This window comes from Camelus dromedarius, chromosome 2, assembly GCF_036321535.1.
Source record: "Camelus dromedarius isolate mCamDro1 chromosome 2, mCamDro1.pat, whole genome shotgun sequence".
NCBI classification, from domain to species: Eukaryota; Metazoa; Chordata; class Mammalia; order Artiodactyla; family Camelidae; genus Camelus; species Camelus dromedarius.
Genome location: NC_087437.1, coordinates 61,653,379 through 61,674,275, shown reverse-complemented (window position 1 = coordinate 61,674,275; position 20,897 = coordinate 61,653,379). Strand labels below are relative to the sequence as shown.

General features: G+C 34.2%; 1 protein-coding gene across 9 annotated transcripts in view; it reads right to left on the bottom strand.

Moving 5' to 3' along the window:
- Window positions 1-20,897, bottom strand: part of LRCH3 (leucine rich repeats and calponin homology domain containing 3) — a 110,146-nt gene that overhangs the window by 13,256 nt on the left and 75,993 nt on the right. For 2 of the 9 annotated variants that reach the window (XM_031454445.2, XM_031454471.2), the window contains exons 12-19: window positions 20,449-20,598; window positions 17,264-17,314; window positions 15,709-15,762; window positions 8,943-9,014; window positions 5,490-5,538; window positions 4,991-5,098; window positions 3,533-3,651; window positions 2,623-2,760 (exon numbers count right to left, since the gene is read on the bottom strand). In XM_031454445.2, coding sequence (XP_031310305.1) covers window positions 2,623-2,760; window positions 3,533-3,651; window positions 4,991-5,098; window positions 5,490-5,538; window positions 8,943-9,014; window positions 15,709-15,762; window positions 17,264-17,314; window positions 20,449-20,598 — 741 coding nt within the window. The remainder of the gene's footprint in view (window positions 1-2,622; window positions 2,761-3,532; window positions 3,652-4,990; window positions 5,099-5,489; window positions 5,539-8,942; window positions 9,015-15,708; window positions 15,763-17,263; window positions 17,315-20,448; window positions 20,599-20,897) is intronic. The other 7 variants (XM_031454464.2, XM_031454498.2, XM_031454456.2 and 4 more) reach the window with 6 other exon arrangements.

Below are 20,897 nucleotides of genomic sequence, written 5' to 3'. Positions count from 1 at the left end.
TATTGGACAATTTTCATCTTGTTGACACAAAGTCCATTTTTTCACCCTCAAATGTTATAATTTGGGATTTTTTATATATTTACATGTTTCTCCTCAACTTTATACGTCATTTATTAACCAAAAAGATTCCTTTTTAAACAATTTTATTTAATAGGCCTACTTGCTTTTGGTGTCAAGGATACTATTTCATGAAAGATCTTTTTAATTTATTTTAATTTTTAAGAGGAATTAATGTTTTGGAGAGTATGGACCACCTGTAACTCATCTCTGTACGCTTCACCCCTGGCAGAATGTCTGCCACTGAATAGCTGCTCAATAAATATAACTAAGTTTTATTGTTAATTTTGCAAGCAAGTTTTAAATGTTCTAATTTCATGTTACATCCACGCTGCTTTGACAAATAAGAAAATCCATGTGTTTAATTTCTCTAAGTAGTTAAATATTTATTAAATAGTTTTATTTTTCCTATATATATTTTACATTCCTAAATGAAGTGCACTCTGTTCTGGTGATCAAGGTAAAGAATCTCAGTCACCCTTACTTTAAAATTCTACTTTCTATATGAGCTCCCTGCTATTTCCTAAGTATTTCCCTGGAAAATGAAGAATGACAGATTCGTCTTTTTTTAATTATTAAAAATTTTTTTTCTTAACTCAGTTGACAGAAACTAAGAAGAATGCAAAGTAAGAATAAACCTTTCCCTAACTGGCTTTGCCAAATAGCATGTCAATTTCTATTCTCTTAATCACCACCTTTAGGACCAAAACCAAGTCTTTCAAGTCTTTGGGAGCATAGTAGATTTGGTAGTGCTACTATTCCTCTATGCCTTTTCTATACAAAACTGAATGCCTATTTTCTGGGGTGACTAAATAAAAAGTGGCTACCTATTTTCCTTAGAAGCAAATGTATGACTCTGTGGTTTGGATGTCCTGGAGGAGAAAGGGCCATATCAACCTCTTGGGACCTTGGTAACAAAGCAGTTTTTAATAAATAGAAGAATAAAAGGTCCTTGGGAGGAATAAATGATTTGTAGCTGAAGAGGCAGCAGATGAATGTCCAGAGTTGCAATCTATAGACATAGATATAACTGCAATTTGAGTAAAGGATTTGTATCAGGATGTATGTGCTATGTAACAAATGACCAGAAAATGAGATGAGGGCAAAACCCTTCAAAAGGTTAGACATTGCTAAGCATGTTACAAATGCACAATATCCATTCAGACTCATAAAGAAGTATCACAACAATCTAATGATGCAATGTAAGAATGTTGATTATATTCCACTGTGTGTAGGTTACTGGTGAGGGGAGAGAAAGAGAGCAGCCATGAAAGATATTCTTGGAACAGTTGGGGAAATCTGAATATAAGTTGTGAATGCTACTGATGCCTCACCTACTGTCCCTTTACTTATCCTGGGCATCCATCCTCACTTCCTATCCCTAGTCCCTGCTGGCTGCTAAGGGCTCATAGCTGTCCCCTCCTCAGTTTTCATCCTGATCCCACAGGGAGCACTCAGAGTCAATCATATCACACTCCAATCCTGAGGGAGGGGGCTCAGTCCCTACAACTTGCAGTCATGGCTTCAGGCTGTAAGAGCAAGGTGGCCTACAACAATTCTCTGAAATATTTAGGGGGTAAAGTGTCATAATACCTTCAATTTTTTTCTTTTGATACCTGCAACTTTTAAATGGTACAATTAAAATACACACACACCACACAAATATAGACAAAGCAAGATGGCAAGATATAATGCATGTCAGATCTAGGCAGAGGCTTTAAGAGTACACCCTATATTACTTTTTCAGTTTTTTGAAGGTTTGAAATCTCTCTTACTAAAAATTTGAAGGGAAAAAAAAGTTACGCCAACCCAAAACGTGCTCTTTCTTTTGTGGGTTGCCATCCTGATTGTGACGTCCAGGTCTGACCAGTAGTCTAAAGAAAACCTGCCAGTCATCTTGAATGAATATTCTCCCTCATTTTCCACCTGAGGTTGGTCACTAGATCATGTCACTTCCACCCCAAAATATTCAACATTCTAAACTGCAATTATAATCATACTACTCCTCTCAAATTCTTTCAGTCCTCATTGTCTACACTAAGATAAACTCCTATCTCCTTGACATAGTACATGAGGCCCTTGTCACATGGCCCTTGGCTTACCTCTCTAGTTACATCCTCTGCCATTTACACCAACACCTTGTAAATGATCTACTCTGAACAACTTAAGAATTCCCGAGTATGCCATCTTCCTCTTTAGCTTTTTAATCTAGGAATGCTATGCCTGGAATGCCTTTCTCCCTCTCGGTACTGCTGGTGAATTCCTACTCATACTTCAAGAATTAGTTCAAATTTTACTTCCTCTGGAGGCTTTCCTGAACTTTCTGGGCAGAGTTGAAGTGGTCCCTTTTTGTATTCCCATAGCACACTTCTTACACACCTCTTTTATCACACTTATCACACACAGCTGTAAGTCTACTATTTTTTCTCTAGTAGAACTGAGATGCAGAAGGCAGGGGCTGGACTCTGTTCATATTTGTATTCTTAGCATTCTGCACAATGCCTGCCTCTAAACTTAATAAATATCTGATGAAGAGCCAACATTTTTTTAGCATTATAAACTTACTACAGCTGGTGAGGGAACGTGAATGCTTGGGACAGATCGAGGACGAACATGATTGGCCAAATGGCAAAGAACAACACCATCAGTGAGAGCTGCTCCAAGATCACAAGGCAGAGATACTTTCAACCGGTATTCAATATGCTAAAAGAACAGGAAAATGTGAAATATATTAATTGTAGAGTGGCTGACACATAGAGAATGGAGTTAAAATGGAATATATTTAATTAGAAATCAAGATAAAAAGCAAATAACTTAAGTACCACAATCTCTATTTTATCTTTTCTATCCTAAGTCAATAATTTAAGGAGATCTTATATGTATGTATGGCAGCCAAGCCACAGTGCTACAAAGAACAATAACAGAAATCCACTTACAGTTTTCTGACTTTAAAAACAAACGATCAAAAAAACTACGAAAACAACTAGACTGTCTTTCAATTTCAAAATAAACACTATGGGGATAGAGTATAGCTCAGGGGTACAGTGTGTGCCTAGCATGCATAAGGTCCTGGATTCAATCCCAAGTACCTCCATTAAAATATAAACAAACAAACAAATAAACACAAACACACATACCTAATTACCTCCCCCCAAATCCCTATAAATGTTATAAGTGTGATATGCATATGTATATAGGTACATACATATAAATTATTACTCTTACAAGATTTCTTTACAACATAAGGCAGAGAAAAGTTTTAAATGAGTAGGGCCAGAGGTTGAGATTCAAAGAATAACCCATCTCATTTTCCTACTAAACAGCTGAAAAAATTCATCACATAATGGGCATCATTGCACACAATGGGCACTCGTTGATTCTATTAAAAAGTACAAGGCAAATGAACAAGTGATTGTAGCATTATGAGCTATAGCAATATCACTGAAAAAGTGTAATTCATAGGCAATGTACATACTTTCCGTAGTTGATCTATTAATTCCAGCTCTTCTTCTCTCTGTCTTGAATTCTGTCTTGTTACGGGATCTGTCAAATCAGTGGAAGGTGCAGAAGATGAAAGAAGGGGTGAAGCGTGGCCTAAAAAATATTAATGTGTAAGAAAGGCAACTGCCAGTGCTGGAAAAATACTCAGCTCCACCTGATCAGTTTCCTTCCATAGCAGTTTCTACTTTTGGACTGACTTTTAAAATTTTTATTATGGAAATTTTCAAATATACACAATAATAGGGAGAATACTATGAAAAACTACCAAATATCCATTAGCCATTTGGCTCAACTACTTTTTGTGTCTCATTACATCCATTTAAAAATGTTTTTATTGAAAAATATCACATATTAAAAAATTACACCTATCATAAGCAAACAGCTCAATAAATTATCACAAAGTAGTCACAACCAAGTCAATAAATGCAACATTACCAACACCCAGAAGCCCCTCTCATGTTCCCCTACCCATCAGTACCCAAAGGTTATTTCTAATACCACAGGTTCTAACTATGTACTTCCTGACTTTTAACACCATAGATTAGTTTTGTCCATTTTTGAACTTTCTATAAATAAAAATTGTATAGTATATGTGTGTTTTTGTGTCTGGCTTCTATTGATCAACATTGTTTGTAAGATTTATCCATGTTGTTGTGTATATTAATTTGTTCATTTTCACTGCTTATTTGGTGTCCCATTGTACAAATATACCAAAATTATTTATCCATTCTATTGTTGACAGATACTCAGTTTGGGGCTATTATGAATAATGTTGCTGTGAATATTTCCGTACATATCTTTTGGTATAGATGTGTCCATATTTCAGAAAGCAAAATTGCTAGTCACAGGATATACAAATGTTCAGCATTAGCAGATTAGATAAACAGTTTTCCATCATAATTTACAATCCCACCATCAGTGTGTCTCTGGTTTAAGTTTAAATCTCACTGTGAGTGGATCTATCAGTTACATTAAAAGCAGTTATTTTGGGTGTGAAATGTCTGTTTCCACTTCTAGGTCACTTCTTTGTGGGTCAGTCACAGATTTGTCATATTAACTATAAATCATGAGACTAAGGTTTTTTTTTTAATTATTGATTCATTTTTTAAAGAACACAGAGAATAGCTTTTACGAACAGAAAAATCTGAAAAAGAGCTCATTACAGAGAGATGAACGTTCTCTAAAGCCCTGAAAGAGTATTCTACTTGTTCAAACACTCTAACCTGCTTTTAGTTGGTACTAAGGAACTTTCTAATTAAAACAAATTCAAACAGATTAAGATTCTCTTGCTTTAATGTCAGTGAGATCACAGACAAATGCAGAGTTTAAAACTTTTGCCAAAGTGACATCTAAGGGGAGACGTTTAAAAGCATGTAACAGTTAACGTCACTGTATAAAGCCTCCCCACAACCCTTCAGTCACTACCACCTACCTTTATTTGTTTCTGCCCTGACAGCTGCTCGGAAAAGGAAGCTTTCAGGGCGCTGGGGCTGGTTTCTCTGGATAGCAGCAGGAAAAGAATATGCAGGGGAATGATGAACTGAATCAGCATGGAAAAGTGAAATAAGATTAAAGAAGATGGAAAAAAAATTAAACATAACAGATATGCGCCAAAAGTTCAATAAACAGCAAATAAGAAAAAAATCAAGTTAAACATCGCAAATAAAAATATATATACTCAAATTAAACATTGCAATGATATATATTCTCTTGCAAATCTATAGTCCTGCTAGCTCATTTTTTCATATCGAATGGCTGAGTAGTTGAACAACCAGTTGAACTGAAAAATGAAAAATATGCAGAGAGTTCCCAATTTTGTGCCTGATTTCTCATCTCAGAAAAGGAAGCCACAGCCATCTAAGAAGTAACTTATTGGGAAAATCTTGGTAAAGAATTATAATCTTGTGGTTAATTGCACCTTTGTCTATTACCTGTTTCTGTTGTAGGTGAACTTGATATGGCATTAGATCTGTCATCATTCTGTGGAGAAACAGAGATACGTCAATAATTATTATTCAAGTATTTTCCATATTTATGGTAATTTGGGGATTATAAAAGAAAAACAAACATGCAACTCTCCTTCAAAATTAAGTCTAGAAAAGAGAATTTGGTGTATTAAATTAATTTGGAATATTTTTTAAGGCCAAACTTTTTATTTAGTTCTAGAAAATACAAGATTTATGTAATGCATTCTCTAAAGACAGTCCTATTAAATAACAGGCCTTTCCTATGACTATGAAAAATGATCATCCTAAGGCAGAAAATTTTATTAGGAGATGTATAGGAAAGAATAAAATTTCGTTCTATAATATTATTTTTCTGGCATACTTTGTAAGCATTACCTTCCACCCTCCAAGAATAAAATTTAATGTTTTAAGAGAGAGTGATACAGGTTTCTTCATTTCAGTTAGATGTTTAAAGATGATAGTTTTATTTCCAGATTAGTATTTGAAGAAACTGTAAAAAGGAGGAAGAACTAGCTGAACTGGTATAAAGTATACCTAAAAAAGGAGAATGGAGATAAAACTAATTTAAAAGGAAGTGTTGGTTGGTTGGATTAAAGATATTGAAGACTTGGCAGGGGACTAGAATCAAGAAAAGCTAGAATACCAACAGTTTTTCAGGCCCTGATATCTAATTATACTCGATAATTTCAATACATTATAACTTTATAACTAAGACACATTTTTTTAACAGAATCTCACACGTGCGCGCGCGCGTGCACACACACACACACACACACCCTTGATTCTTCTCCCTTTTGGGTTTCAATATTTTTAGGAACCTTTTATCACAAGTTGGAGTTGAGTCAGATGAAATTAGTGATGATGGAGAATTTTCTCTGCTAAAATAAATGAATAAACAGAAGCCATGTTGTTGAGAAAATTCTTGGACTGACCTGAAAGAAAATTCTGTGGTAATGATTTTTTGGTTTGATATTCTTAGGCTGAGAATTAAGACTTAAAAAGTAAGCTGTGCTCTTGAGTGAAGCAATGTATTATGTCTTCATCAGTGAAAAAAACATGCCCATCAAGTTGAAAGGTGCCAATAAACAAAGTTTAGGATGCTGAGAAGAAATGGAAATTTAAATAACAAATTTAATTTAATAAAAGCAACAGGAACTAGTGAAAGGAATGAACAGGCAAATGAGGCAAAAGCTGCCTATCTTTAAAAGGAAACAAAAGACTATCCCTATTTTCAAGGAATATGAGATAGGAAGGAGAAAGCTAATTAGCTAAACAAAGATCTGTTCAAGGACCAATGGTACAAACAGAAAAATGTAAAAAGTAGAGATAATTCCAGCTATAGAGGCAAAAAAAATTTTTTTATTTAAAAAGACCTATTAGTGTGAGTTAGACTAGAAATTTTAACATATTGAGGGGAAAAAAACGATAAAGTTCCTATGAGAAGGAAGAGCTGAAACAAATTCCACTGAATGGCAGCAAATGTTTTCTACCTCCAGAAAGTCTAAAAGATAACACACAGTTGGATGTAATAAAAAAACAAAGCCAGACTAGAAGGTACGTGTAAAATGATTTTTAAAATGTACTTTTATTGAAACTGTAAATCTACGTGACTTAGATTCTAGGATACTGAAACAATTAGTTCAAATCACTGAGGCCATTGACCAGCACATCTGAGAAGACTTGGAGAACTAAAGAGCGAAAAAACAAAAACTGATTATTCCTGGTTAAGCAACAAAAGAAAGAAAATCATGCCTAAATATAGTCTATACCTCCTATAAAGTAACTGAGTACCACAAAGTAAACAGTAAATATTTTTAAACTAATCATTTGACAAAGAGCAGCTCTGATAGACCAAAAGAATGTTAGATTTATTATATAACTTTGGCACATTCAGATTTGGCCTTACTCAGTTATAATTCTGGGGGAGAGTAAGTCCCAATGCCCTAAGGTATCCACTGAGTGTAATGAATTAACTTTCCTCCTATATATCTAGAATGGTACAAGTTATGTACCTTTCTGGAAAGAATTTTGAAAATAGTCCCTCAATTTAATGTGTTGTTCAGAAAAGGAATGTAGTTGAGAAAGGCTAGCAAAGGCTTAATATAGAAGAGAATTATAAAGTTTTTTCAGGAGTCATCCAGGTACATGGAGATTTAATATTAACCAGCAAAAAGGTTCATCAGCTTTAAAGATGTTATAAAGCTGGGGTCAGCATCTGGAAGGACATGATGCAAGAATCTGAAAGTATTCTGGTTAAGTTAGAAGAGTAAAAATGTTCAAAAAGTAAAAGTAAGTATTTAGGAAAACAAAAGATACAAAATGTAGAAATCAATTATCATTTAGGAGAATAACTAAAACATCTGAGAATTAGAGTGGATACTGAGCAAAATGAATGCTGAAATGGAAAAAGCCAACTTAATGCTCAGAATAAGACATGTGAATAACCCTTGTTTCATGCTCAGCACCATGTGGGGCTCTAATGAGGGATATATACAGTTGGGGACCAAAGAGCCAAAATGGAGGGCAGAGAACTTGTGAAAGTTCCTAATGAGGAACAGGCTGGGTAAAGAACATAAAAGGACCAGAGACCAGAAGACAAGGGTAGCATCATAGTAGCTTTCAAATATAACAACTCTCCACATAAAAACTGCTAAATAACTAGAAAATCTCCACTTTGGAAAGAAAAGAAGAAATAAGTGTAAACCCAGGAGGACAGATACAAGTTAGACAAGGAGAGGATCTTCCCTGACAGTGAGGATTATTAATCATTCCTTATGTATCACATGATAATAAATATGGAATTACCATCCCTAGAGGCCTTCAAAAAACAAATACCACAGGTTTTTAATTTAGACTTGAAGATCATATGATATCCAACATAACTTTTCCAACTCTACATTAAGCACAAAAGCAGCAATAGACAATACATAAACAAACAGACAATACATAAAAACTATTTATAAAAACAGGGGGCCTAGGGATCATAGTTTGCTGAGCCCTACTGTAACAGCCTTTTGGTAGTGGGAGTCTGGGGCACTGGGACTCAAATTATTTTGCATACATATTAGACGACAGGGTTAATTTGAAATCATATATTAGCAATATATGTAAAAAAAAAAGTAAAACAATAACTCATGACAAAAAAAAAAACAAAAACCTTTTGTAAGAAAATTAGAATGACATTTCAAACAGAATCTCAATATAAAGAATTAATGAAGGCTCTATGTTTCTGGCATAATAAAACTTCCAAAAAAATTTCAAGTTAAATTTCAATGTTAAATAGTTTTATAAGCTTAGTTTCATTTCATATAACCCTAGATTTCAGACTGCTGTTAGACCAATCCATCGGGAAATGTAAGACCTCCCCTGCACATACCCTCCCCAAAGTTCCTGGTAAATTACAGTAACAAGATATACCTTAAGAGGTCTGAAGGCAGAAGAATGAGGCAGGGTAGCAGCACAGCCCACTTGATTCACCCCTGAGAGTGACTAAATTCCAAAAGAGAAACAGAAGTAACAAAAGGCAGCATTTATGTTAGCAAAATGTCAGGCAGGCAGGCAGGCAGATCTGGTCAGTGAAATTAGAAAAGGAAATGGCACTGACAAACTTTCAAATGGTTTACTAAGATATTGACAGGGCAGGAAAAGGATACTTGGGGAAAAAAGCCCCTACAACTCATAAAACAGTTTCTTCACTTGTTCAATTCAAACTATTTCAATATGTTATAACATATTAATCAATAAATGAAAGGCATGATTTATTAAATATAATTTTATATGGAAATAAAACTGAGAACACAAATTTTTTTTTTTGCAAAATAGCCTTAGAAACAAATGAGTCCTGTGCTGTCCCTATACCAGGGGAAACAAATCCAGTCAAAGAGCTCATTTTAACTGAACAGAACTGGCATGAATAAGAGCAATATTTTTTCAGTATTAATCCAAATTAGATTTATTATAATTCAGTTTAATGGCTGATGTGAGAAAACTGGAGATGAGGATTCCACATTACACCTTAAGGATGAACCAGCATTTCATTTCTGTTTCTGTGAAACTCCAAATGACCTCTAAGAAGGTAAGTAGAATTTTCCTTTTCTTTAAATTCTTTATCCTTTCACCAACCTACATACAACTAGTTAGATATACTAGAGATAGTGTTAGAACCTATTGTACAAAATTTTGATTACAGATAAAAGCTGCTTTAAAACATGACAATTTTTTCATTTGGTAGGGAGTGGAAATTAGAGAAGACAGTGCTTTCACAAAGGGTGCTTGGGTAAGATTGTACCTATTAAAAATGCCAAAGTCTTAAAGACAGTTAAGCCTCTATAAGTTAGATAATTGTTAAAAATTTAAACTAGATCACCAATAACTGAATAATGAGATAAATAAATAAGAACACACGTGGGTGATTAGAAAAAGGGGAATAAGATGGTCAATAAAATAAATACAACTGCATTTTTAATGATGTGACAGCAATGTCTTTTTTGTGTGTGCAAAAAAAGAAAAAAAAAGCATGTAACACATACTGTAAAATCTATATTGAGGCAGAAAAAAATGAAGAAAGAAATATACCAAAAAACAAGACTGTGACAACAGTCATATAGTATATATGCTTCGCATGTTTAGATATCCTGGGCCTCCTTACAACCAAATGGACTTGAATTACTGTCAGTCTCAAATATAGAAAGGCTAAAAGCCACTTTCTCAGCAAAGAAGGAAAAAAGGAATGGAGGGAAGAGGAAGTAAAATGAGACTAGATCCTTTCCATTATCTACAGATGGGATACAGACGCAGATGGGACATACATGAAAGCAACAGAAGCCTGAAGAGCAGCCCTAAGAGAATGTTAGTGTAACTGATATCAAACATTATTAACATGTACTTGAAATCCTATATTTGAAGGTCTTTACATTAAATTCAACATTTACTTGCTATATTATCAGACCTTTTCATCATGAAACAATTTAATGAGTAATTATCAGATGTGTAGCATTTACATGTTCAGTCAGGAAATATTTATTCAGCACCTAATATATCCCAGGAACTATGACAGGGACTGAGTATACATAGGTAAATGCAACAGAGAATATCCCTGTGCCCATGAAGCTTATACTCTGGTAGTCTATCAGAAGGGAGATACAAAACAATAAACACCCATATAAAACACTGGAAGAAAAAAAACCAGTAAAGACATAAATTTGATTTGGGGGTGGGAGTATTACAGAAAAGCTATCTTAAGGGTGTGCTATTTAGTGAATACCAGATTGATCAGTAGGAATTAACCAAGGGGTATATGCAGGGAGGCAGAGGCATTCAATGCAGAGGAAGCAATATCTGCAAGGTTCTGTGGGAAAGGGCTTGCTTTATTTTTGTTTTTTTTTTAATTGAAGTATAGTTGATTTACAATGTTGTGTTAGTTTCTGGTGTAGAGCATAGTGATTCAGATATATATATAGATACATACCTGAATATCTATCTATATACATTATTTTCCATTATAGGTTATTACAAGCTACTGAATATAGTTCCCTGTGCTATATAGTAGGACCTTGTTCACGCATTTTTTTTTAATGGAGGTACTAGGGATTGAACCCAGGACCTTGTACATGCTAAGCATGTGCTCTACCACTGAGCTATACCCTCCCCACTGTTTATTTTATATATAGTAGTTAGTATCTGCAAATTCCAAATTCCTAATTTATCCCTCACTCACCTTTCCCCTTTGGTAACCATAAGTTTCCTTCCTATGTCTGTGAGTCTGTTTCAGTTTTATAAGTAAGTTCATTTTTGTCATTTTTTTGGTGCCACATATAAGTGATATATGATATTTGTCGTACTCTGACTTACTTCACTTACTATGACAATCTCTAGGTCCAACCATGTTGTTGCAAGTGGCATTATTTCATTCTTCCTTATGGCTGAGTAGTATTCCACTATGTATGTGTGTGTATATGTATATGTATATGTATATGTATATGTATATGTATATGTATATGTATACACACACACACACACACTCTGCACCTTCTTAAGCCAATCATTTGCGGATGGACATTTAGGTTGCTTCCATGTCTTGGCTACTGTAAATAGTGCTGCTATGAACATCAGGGTGCATGTATCTTTTTGAATTAAGAGTTTTCTCCAGATATATGCCCAGGAATGGGATTGCTGGATCATATGATAACTCCATTTTTAGTTTTTTAAGGGATCTCCATACTGTTATCCCTAACGGCTGCACCAAATTACATTCCCATCAACAGTGTAGGAGGGTTCCCTTTTCTCCACACCCTCTCCAGCATTTGTGGACTTTTTAATGATGGCCATTCTGACTGGTGTGAGATGACATCTTATTGTAGTTTTAATTTACATTTCTCTGATAATTAGCAATACTGAGCATTTTTTCATATGCCGATTGGCCATTTGTATGTCTTCATTGAGAAATGTTTGTTTAGAACTTCTGCCTGTTTTTTGATTGGGTTGTTTGTTTGTTTTGTTATTGAGTTGTATGAGCTGTTTGTATATTTTGGAAATTAAACCCTTGTCAGTCTTATCATTGGCAAATACTTTCTCCCAGCCCATAGGTTATCTTTTCATTTTGTTTATAGTTTCCTTTGCTGTGCAAAAGCTTGTAAGTTTGATTAGGTCCCATTTGTTTATTTTTGCTTTTATTTCTATTGCCTTGGTAGACTGATCTAGGAAAACATTGCTATGATTTATGTCAGAGAATGTTTTGCTTCTGTTTTCTTCTAGGAGATTTATGGTGTCCTGTCTTACATTTAAGAATTTAAGCCATTTTGAATTTATTTATGTGTATGGTGGGAGAGTGTGTTCTAACTTCACTGATTTAAATGTGGCTGTCCAGCTTTCCCAACACCACAGCTGAAGAGACTGTCTTTTCTTCATTTTATATTCTTGCCTTCTTTGTAAAAGATTAATTGACTGTAGGTGTGTGAGTTTATTCTTGGGCTCTCTATTCTGTTCCATTGATCCATATGTTTGTTTTTGTGCCACTACCACACTGTTTTGATTGCTGTAGCTTCATAGTATTATCTGAAGTCTGGGAAGGTTGTACCTCCAGCTTCATTCTTTTTCTTCAGTATTGCTTTAGCAATTCTAAGTCTTTTATTATTCCATATACATTTTAGGATTATTTTTTTCTAGTTCTGTGAAAAATGTTCTGGGTAATTTGATAGGGACTGCATTAAACCTGTAGAGTGGTTTGGGTAGTATGGGAATTTTACCAATATTGATTCTTCCAATCCAAGAGCATGGGGTATCTTTCCATTTCTTTTAAGTCATCTTTAATTTCCTTAGTCAATGTTTTGTAGTTCTCCACGTATAAGTCTTTTACTTTCTTGGTCAGATTTATTCCTAAGTATTTTATTTTTTTGGATGCAATTTTCATGTATTCTATTAGCCTCTATAATTACTGTAAAAAAGAACATCAAGTCGCTAGTCGCAAGTTGCTACATTTCAAGTATACATTTATACATAATTTACATGTAAAATTTCCATGCTGAAAACATGTCCTCTTTTACATCTTCATGTTTATTCTTTTGCTGTTCATTGTATTTATCACATTTCCAATTGTGATTTTCTCTTTTCAATAGATTCTTGCTTCTTTTCTATTTAGAGAAGAACTTTCTGTGTTTCTTTTAGGATAGGTTTAGTATTTCTGTACTCTTTTAGTTTTTGCTTGTCTGAGAATTTCTTTATCTCTCTTTCTATTCTAAATGATAACCTTGCAGGGTACAGTACCCAAGACTGCAGAATTTTCTCTTTCAGGACTTTGAATATATCTTGCCACTCCCTTCTGGCTTGCAACATTTCTGTAGAGAAATCAGCTGATAAGCCTTATGGGGGTTCCCTTGTAACTCTTTGTTTTTCTCTTACTGCCTTTAGAATCTACTCTTTATCTTTAACTTTGGCTATTTTAATTATAGTATGTCTTGGTGTAGGTCTGTTTGGGACCCTCTGTGCTTCCTGTACCTGCGTATGTTTCCTTCTTTAGGCTTGGGAAGTTTTCAGCCATAATTTCTTCAAATATGTTTTCAATCCCCCTATCTCTTTCTTACCCCTCTGGGACCCTTTAGCTCAGCTTTCATTTCAGCAAATAAATTTTCTGATTTTAACGGGCTCCTCTTTATAGTTTCCAGTTCCCTTTTACAGTACCCTGCATTTCTATCAATAGCCTTTCTTAATTCCTTCAGCATTTTTATTATCTCCTTTTTGAACTCAAGATCTGGTAGACTGGAGAGGTCTACTTCACTGTGTGCTCTTTCAGAGGATTTCTCTTGTTCTTTTAATTGGGAGTGGTTCCTCTGCTTCTTTTACTCATATTTCTCTGACTCTATGAATTTAGGAGTAACAATTATCTATTGTGGTCTTGAAGGGCTGTTTTCATGTGTGAGCATCCCTGTGTAAAGGCTTACCATATTTGAAGAGCTGGAAAAAATGCCAATATAGCATGAGCCCAGAGATGAGAGATACACAGTAACCAGAGTACACAGGAGCTTACAGGCCACATTAAGGCCTGTAATCTAAGGGGCTGTGGGCTGTGTCAAGAAGTATATGGACTTTATTCTACTATATAAAGGCACTGAAGAGTAGTTCTGAGAAGATCAGAAGTATGATTTAAAATATGACTCTTTTTACAGTGCTGGATACTATTTGGCCTGCAAATATATATGAGAAATAATGCTTGCTTTCAAAGGCCATTAAATTTAGGTCAGATATGAATACTAATAAATAAAATACAAATGTATGTGTTTTAAAAATGCCTGAAGGCTATTTCAAATTTCAAACTAAGGGGGTGTTGTTTTTCCAAACTCTATTTTCTCCTTGACAAAAAAGTGAGCATTTAGACATATCACTTACTATATGTGTTATTAAATCTCATCTTCAGTACCCTAAAGTGTTTTCAATTATATAGTACAGAAGGCAATATGGCAAGGTGTTTAATGCAGGTTCTCAGGTCAGCCAGATATAGATTTGAACCCAGCTTTGTACTTACTGGTTATGCAACTTCGGACAAGTCACATTCTGGACATTCTGTGCCTCAGTACTCATTTGTAAAATGGTGATAAATTTAACATTCTTAAGGTTGCTGTGAGGAGTGAATGAGATAATTCTGGCAAAGCATCTGGATTATCATAGGCTCTCAATATTTTTCTACATTAATTTATTATTTGCTATTCATGCCAATTAACTTCAACTAAAACTCCAGAGCCTGGTGGTTGTATTTCTTTATAAGACTGCCCAGTTAAAATGTGCTTTATCTGTCTCAAAGGCAATGATCACTGCAGAATACACAGAGACTTTGACCAAGAAAGTTTACATAATAGGAACCTCATGCTGAAATACGTAGTTCATGCAGTAGTATGCACAATGGTGGCAGCTACTAGCTCAAAAGACAGGAATTGCTACAAACAATAGACTTTTGAACTGCTAGTTTTCAACACTATGGTGAAAAAAATAACATAAAACATGATGGGAAAAGCAATTACATAAATGGTTAGAATTCTCTGGCAAGGCTGATAAAAGTAAGACTTTTAATAAAGCTCTCATACTCATTTTCAGCTGACGAAACAGGCAATAAAAGTAAACCAATGTTAAAAATGATCAGTAGATAGCATTCCAAATTAATGTTTCCCTGAGTTTAAAACAAAAAATGAGTATGGAGGGATAATTTTAGATGTAAGTTATTTTTTAAAAGTTTAGGATTTGCAGTATCTTAAAATAGGTAATAAAATAGGATGCCAAATAGACAGTTGTATAATTAGCATCAAGGAGTAAGGGAATCCATTTATCATACAGGTGACTTATGAGACTAATTAATGATTAATAAAGTACACATGTAATTAGAAACAACATTATAAAAACTAATATACTATGCCTGCTCGCCCCAACGCACATACAAAACCAACGTGATTCTCAATGCAAATATTTTACTTTTGGAAACACTAACAAAGATAATTTGAATCATAGCTAAAGAACACTAGAACACTAGGTAAATCACGAAGAGTAAGGCAGAGGCAGTTCTAGGTATTTGTAAAGCATTTAGTAATGATGCTCATCATGTTTTATGGTATTTAGATCATTTCTGAATGTAAAGTACAATAGCTACTCTCCAATCTCTAGACACAGCAATGTAAAACTTCATTTTGTGCAAAGCTCTTACCACTAACAAGGCACTATCATCAGTGTGCTGAGACCTTCTGGATGGGAAGGGACACTGGAGAGGTGGAGAAAAATGAAGCAATGTCAAAAACAAATTGCACACACAGGGCGTATTTCACAAATACACAAGAAAAGAGACATATTAAGACATACTTGTGAAGATGCTGACATACAGGACCACATTCACATTCGTCTGGAATTCATGCATCACAATTGCTAATAAGTTGTTTCTGAGTAACAATTTTCTTCCAAAGAGCTTAAACAACTTCAAATACAATCTTATTGCCTAAAATCTTTCTAAAGTGAGGAGGGCTCAGGGATTATCCTCTGCTCAGAGAAGAAAAACCTGAAGTATAGGTGCAGCAATAACAAAGAATTTGTGGTCATGGAGTGAGCGAGGGACAAATTTAAAACAAATACAGGAATATTGATTTCTAGGCATCTCTTTGTTACCTTTCTCAGATAAAACAAGGATACAACTGGAAATTTTAAAACTGCACATGCTATTTTCCTAGGGGCTTTAGTTTTTAGATAATGAATTACTCCGTAATAACCATTAAGAAGGAAATGTTGGAGTGAAAAAGGAAGAATGTATTAACTAATCAAACTTTGGTCATCAAAAGTTTTTACAGAATTATTACCATGTGAAGAAAAGACAACTGAAAATGCTTTAGTGACTCTTCAGGTATTACACCAACACATAAGTTCTCAAAGAAATAAAATGTCCAATGAGTTTTTAAAAAGCTTTATAATGGTTAATTTAAAACATTTCAAACAATATACTTTATCATTCCAGAAACACTTGTGCTTTAAAAACACTGCGCTGAAGACTGATGCTTTATAAAAGCCCAACATGTTAGGTTTTCAAGTAATTTACTTTACAAAAAGCAAAGTCAATGCTCACATGAAATACTGCCTTTATCCACTTCTTAAGGAAGTAATGATCATGAATTGAAAAAATGAGAAGGCAAAGATAAAGGAAAATAGCTAATGAAAAAGCCAACTACAATAAAAATACTCAGTAAGCTTCATTTTAACAGATTCAAAATAGGTGAACATATTCTTAAAAGGTTAATAAGCAATTAATCTTACATGTTAACTTGTAATAAAAATGAACTACTTAATATTATAAAACTAATGTGTATAAAGTATAATCAATAATATACACATTTAGGAACTGAGCACTGAAGGTCAAATACTATGCAGAGTTTTTTATTTAATACTGACACCATTCACCTGTACCAGATACAGCTCTCAGGACCATCTCTCATTACATGGTAGGTTTGAAATGGATGAGGGAGATGACACCTCTGCAGGGGATGGCAAGAGGAAAATAAATAATCTCCTAATGGATGTGTATAGATTAAAAAACACCCAATCTATAGATCCTGATAAACTCCCTGGTCTGTGTCTTTAAGTAGAACTTTGTGAAGGGAAAAAAGAAAATGGCAGTATTTTTATCACTGACAACATATGATAATCACATGCAAAAGATTTCATTTTCATTGCAGCAATAAAAAATTTCAAAGAAAAGGTGATTGATTATATAGACTTACCTCACCATCTAAGGGGGAGTGTTGTTTTTGTGGACTTTGTGATGCTTTTTGCTATATAATCCCCACCCCCCAAAAAAGGGAAGTTGGTTAGAGTCTGGAACACTAGAAATGAAAAATTCTATTTATTAAAATAATCATATTAATTTCTGTATCTCTTGTGTATAGCACTTCTCTAGATTTACTAGTTAGAAGATGTTGCCCTTTCCCTTAAATAGCTTATAATTTAAATGAGGGAAAGCAATAAGCTGACAAAGAGTATTTTCCTATGTCTATAAGCATCTATAAATAGAAAACTTTAAAACATATTTTTTATATGTACATGGATACAAACAAATTCAAGGAGTAGTGATCTCTCACTAAATTCTCTCAGTGAAATTATTCTCTCTTTCACTGATGGCTTTAAATATCACTCTAATGCTAAAAACTTAGTCCTCTTCTATCAGCCAAATTTCAGATTTGCATTTTAAACTACCGTGGAAATACTCTATTTGGAAATCCCACTGTAATCTCATGTTCAGCATAACCAAAAACAAACTCAATTTCCCATAACAACTGGCACTTTCCCCCAATTTGCTAGTTTCTGTTATTATGTCAAATAATAGTATTATAACACCTGTACAGTCAATGTTTTACAATGTGTTCTTAGGCAAGAGTATCTCAAGTGATTCTTCTCACTGTGAGATAAACAAACATCACAATCATATTCTTTTAAAGATGAGAGAACCAAGGATAGAGAGGTTGTAGATATGGGCAAGATCACAAAATTAGTTAAGTAGCATAAATGAAATTTGCATTTATGTCTTCTAACTCCAAATTGGACATTCTTTCCACAAAGCTAACTCCCGTTAAAATGACTCTTTTAGCTTCAAAATTCTGCTTTGGAATCTTCTTTTTTTTTTCTACTCAGTGGTAGTAGGGGGTGCAGGACACACCATACTAGTAAAAGTACTAGGTGCATCCATAATAGTTTCGAAATAGTCAGTATTTGATAGTTAAATATTACGAGGAAAATAAAAGTACAGAATGGTTTGCCAACTTTACAAAAGTCAAGCACATACTCAGTGGAAAAGCTGGAATCAAATTTAAGTATTTCTGATTCTAAGCTCTTACCACTGGGAAACACTGTCTTTCTTTAGAATCCTTAGAAATTATCTAATGTGCCTTCATTTTGCACCCTAGTCTAACTACTGCAATTACTCTTTTTCATTTTCCTTCTTTCCTTATCTCTTCCTTTCTAATATACTCTAACATGAGTAGATTAGTTTTTCTGAAGTATCTGTCCTCTCATGTTTTTCTCCTGCTTAAGAATTTAAAACTATTCCCTTCTGCCTAACTGATCAAGATCAAACCCTAATTTGACATTTAATCAATGCTATCTACAATGTAATTATCTCTTATTAGTTATCTGACTTCTACAGAAGGCAAGCTAAATGAGTTAATTTATGTAAAATGTGTAGAACATCACTTAGGACAGTATGTGTTAGCCACTATTGTTTACTGAGAGTTAGTTTAGCATTGTGGTCATAGACCAGGGTTTGGAGCCAGCCTGTCCTTTTTTTTTTCCCTCCCTCCCCTTTCCAGTTTTATTGAGATATAATTGACATACAGCATGGCATAAATTTCAGGTATACAGAATAATGATTTGACTTATGTAAATCATGAAATGATTACTGTAATAAGTTTAGTAAATATCCACTATCTCATATAGATACAAAATAAAAGAAAAAGAAAAAAATGATGAGATGATGAGAACTCAGGATTTACTCTCTTAACAACCTTTATATCTAACATACATGTTGTATATTACATCCCTGGTTCTTATTTGTCTTGTAACTGGAAATGTGTACCTTTTGACCACCTTCATCCAATTCCCCTTCCCTACGCCCTGCCTCTTGTAACCACAAATCTGACTTCTTTTTTCCTATTAGTTTGTCTGTTTGTTTATGACAAATAATTGACCTAAAACACTATGTTAGTCCCTGGTGCACAATACAGTGACTTGATATTTCTATACATTACAAATGATTACCATGATAAGTCTAGTTACCACCTAGACTTTAAAAAAAAGAAACTGTTTATTTTCCATCAGTTCTTTTCCATTTTCTGTTAAGCCTGTCTTGATTAGAATCTTTGCTCTGCCACTTACTAGCTGAGTATTTAAACTGAGGCAAACTGTTACCCTCTCTGAGCATCAGAGATCATCATCATGGGCTTGATATATTTGAAAAAAATAAGAGAATTTATCATGTGTATGGTACTTAAAGAAGATATACTTTGGCTAGAGTTATGAAACACAGAGAGAAAGTATTTAGAGGCTGAATGATTTAATTGTTTAATCATTTATTTAAAAAGTATTTATTTGTTTAATCATTTATTTAAAAAGTATTTATTGGGCTTTACTACTAGCTAAGACCAATGATCTTGAGATCTAGGGATACAGCAGTGAATAAACAAGACAGATACGGTCCCCGTCTTTATGGAGTTTACAGATAAATGAGAGAGACAGATATTAAACAAACAAAAATACAAATAATTATTTAACTATAAAGAAATAATCCAAGGTAACTTCAGAACAAAAGACTTAAATAATACAGGTAAAAAAGAAAATCAGGTTTAGGGCAACTACAGAGGCTGCAAAATGTTAAAAAAAAAAAAAAGTATTAACGAGGGCTGTTAACTGAGTAGGTGTGGAGAGAACAGAAAGGAAAAGTCAAAGATTCAGAGATTGCTGTAAAGTATTAAGCCTGTGAGCCCTGCAAATTTTTGGTATTCACTAGAGTAAGGAAGTCAGAGACAGGTTCTGATAACAACAGTTTACACTTGCGTGGGCACTTTGCGGTTTACATAGCTCTTTCACCTACATGATGCACTCAAGGTTGAGGAAACGCAGATGGACAGTAAGGTGATAATGTCTAATGACACACAGCTAATTAAGGGTAAGAGAGTATCACTGTCCTAAAAGCAAGATCAGTCACTTCTGATTGTCCTCAAGCCTATCTGCATGAAGACAATTAATCTAGTCACAAGTAGGAAACAGTTATACCCGCTGCTCAAGATTTCTTATAATTAAAATGTCAACTCTTTTTTTTTTCCATTACGACAATAAAAACTGATAGCCTAAGAAAACAAAAGCACTACTTCTGAGAAACTTTAGGAATATCATTCAATGAATCCAAAGGACTCACCTTGACAAAGTCCATGACAGCATCTCTCTGAATCTGCTTGGTCCTTATTTTCTCCTCCTCATACTGTAGGGCAGCAAGCTGTGCCTCTCTCCGAGTTCGTTCTACTAATTGTTCTCTTCTCCGATGAAGTTCCAAGTCTGTATGTGATAACTGGAACAAAAGTATCATTTTGTACACGCAAGTAGGGATAAAGATCAACTTATTAATATTCTTTATCAATTTGGAGAACTACTGCAAACCCAAGCAACATTTACTTTGCAGTCACCTAGCACTATTTCAGATGTGATTGCTAATCTTTTCCCATCTTTGCACTATTTTCTTATAGGTATCATAAAGCCATCATGTGGGTGAGTATTTTCTGTCTGGTGTCTAAAAACACTATTAGCAAGTACCAGGTGCACATATTATATTAACTGTACAATCAGAGACAGGTAGTGAAATTTATAGAT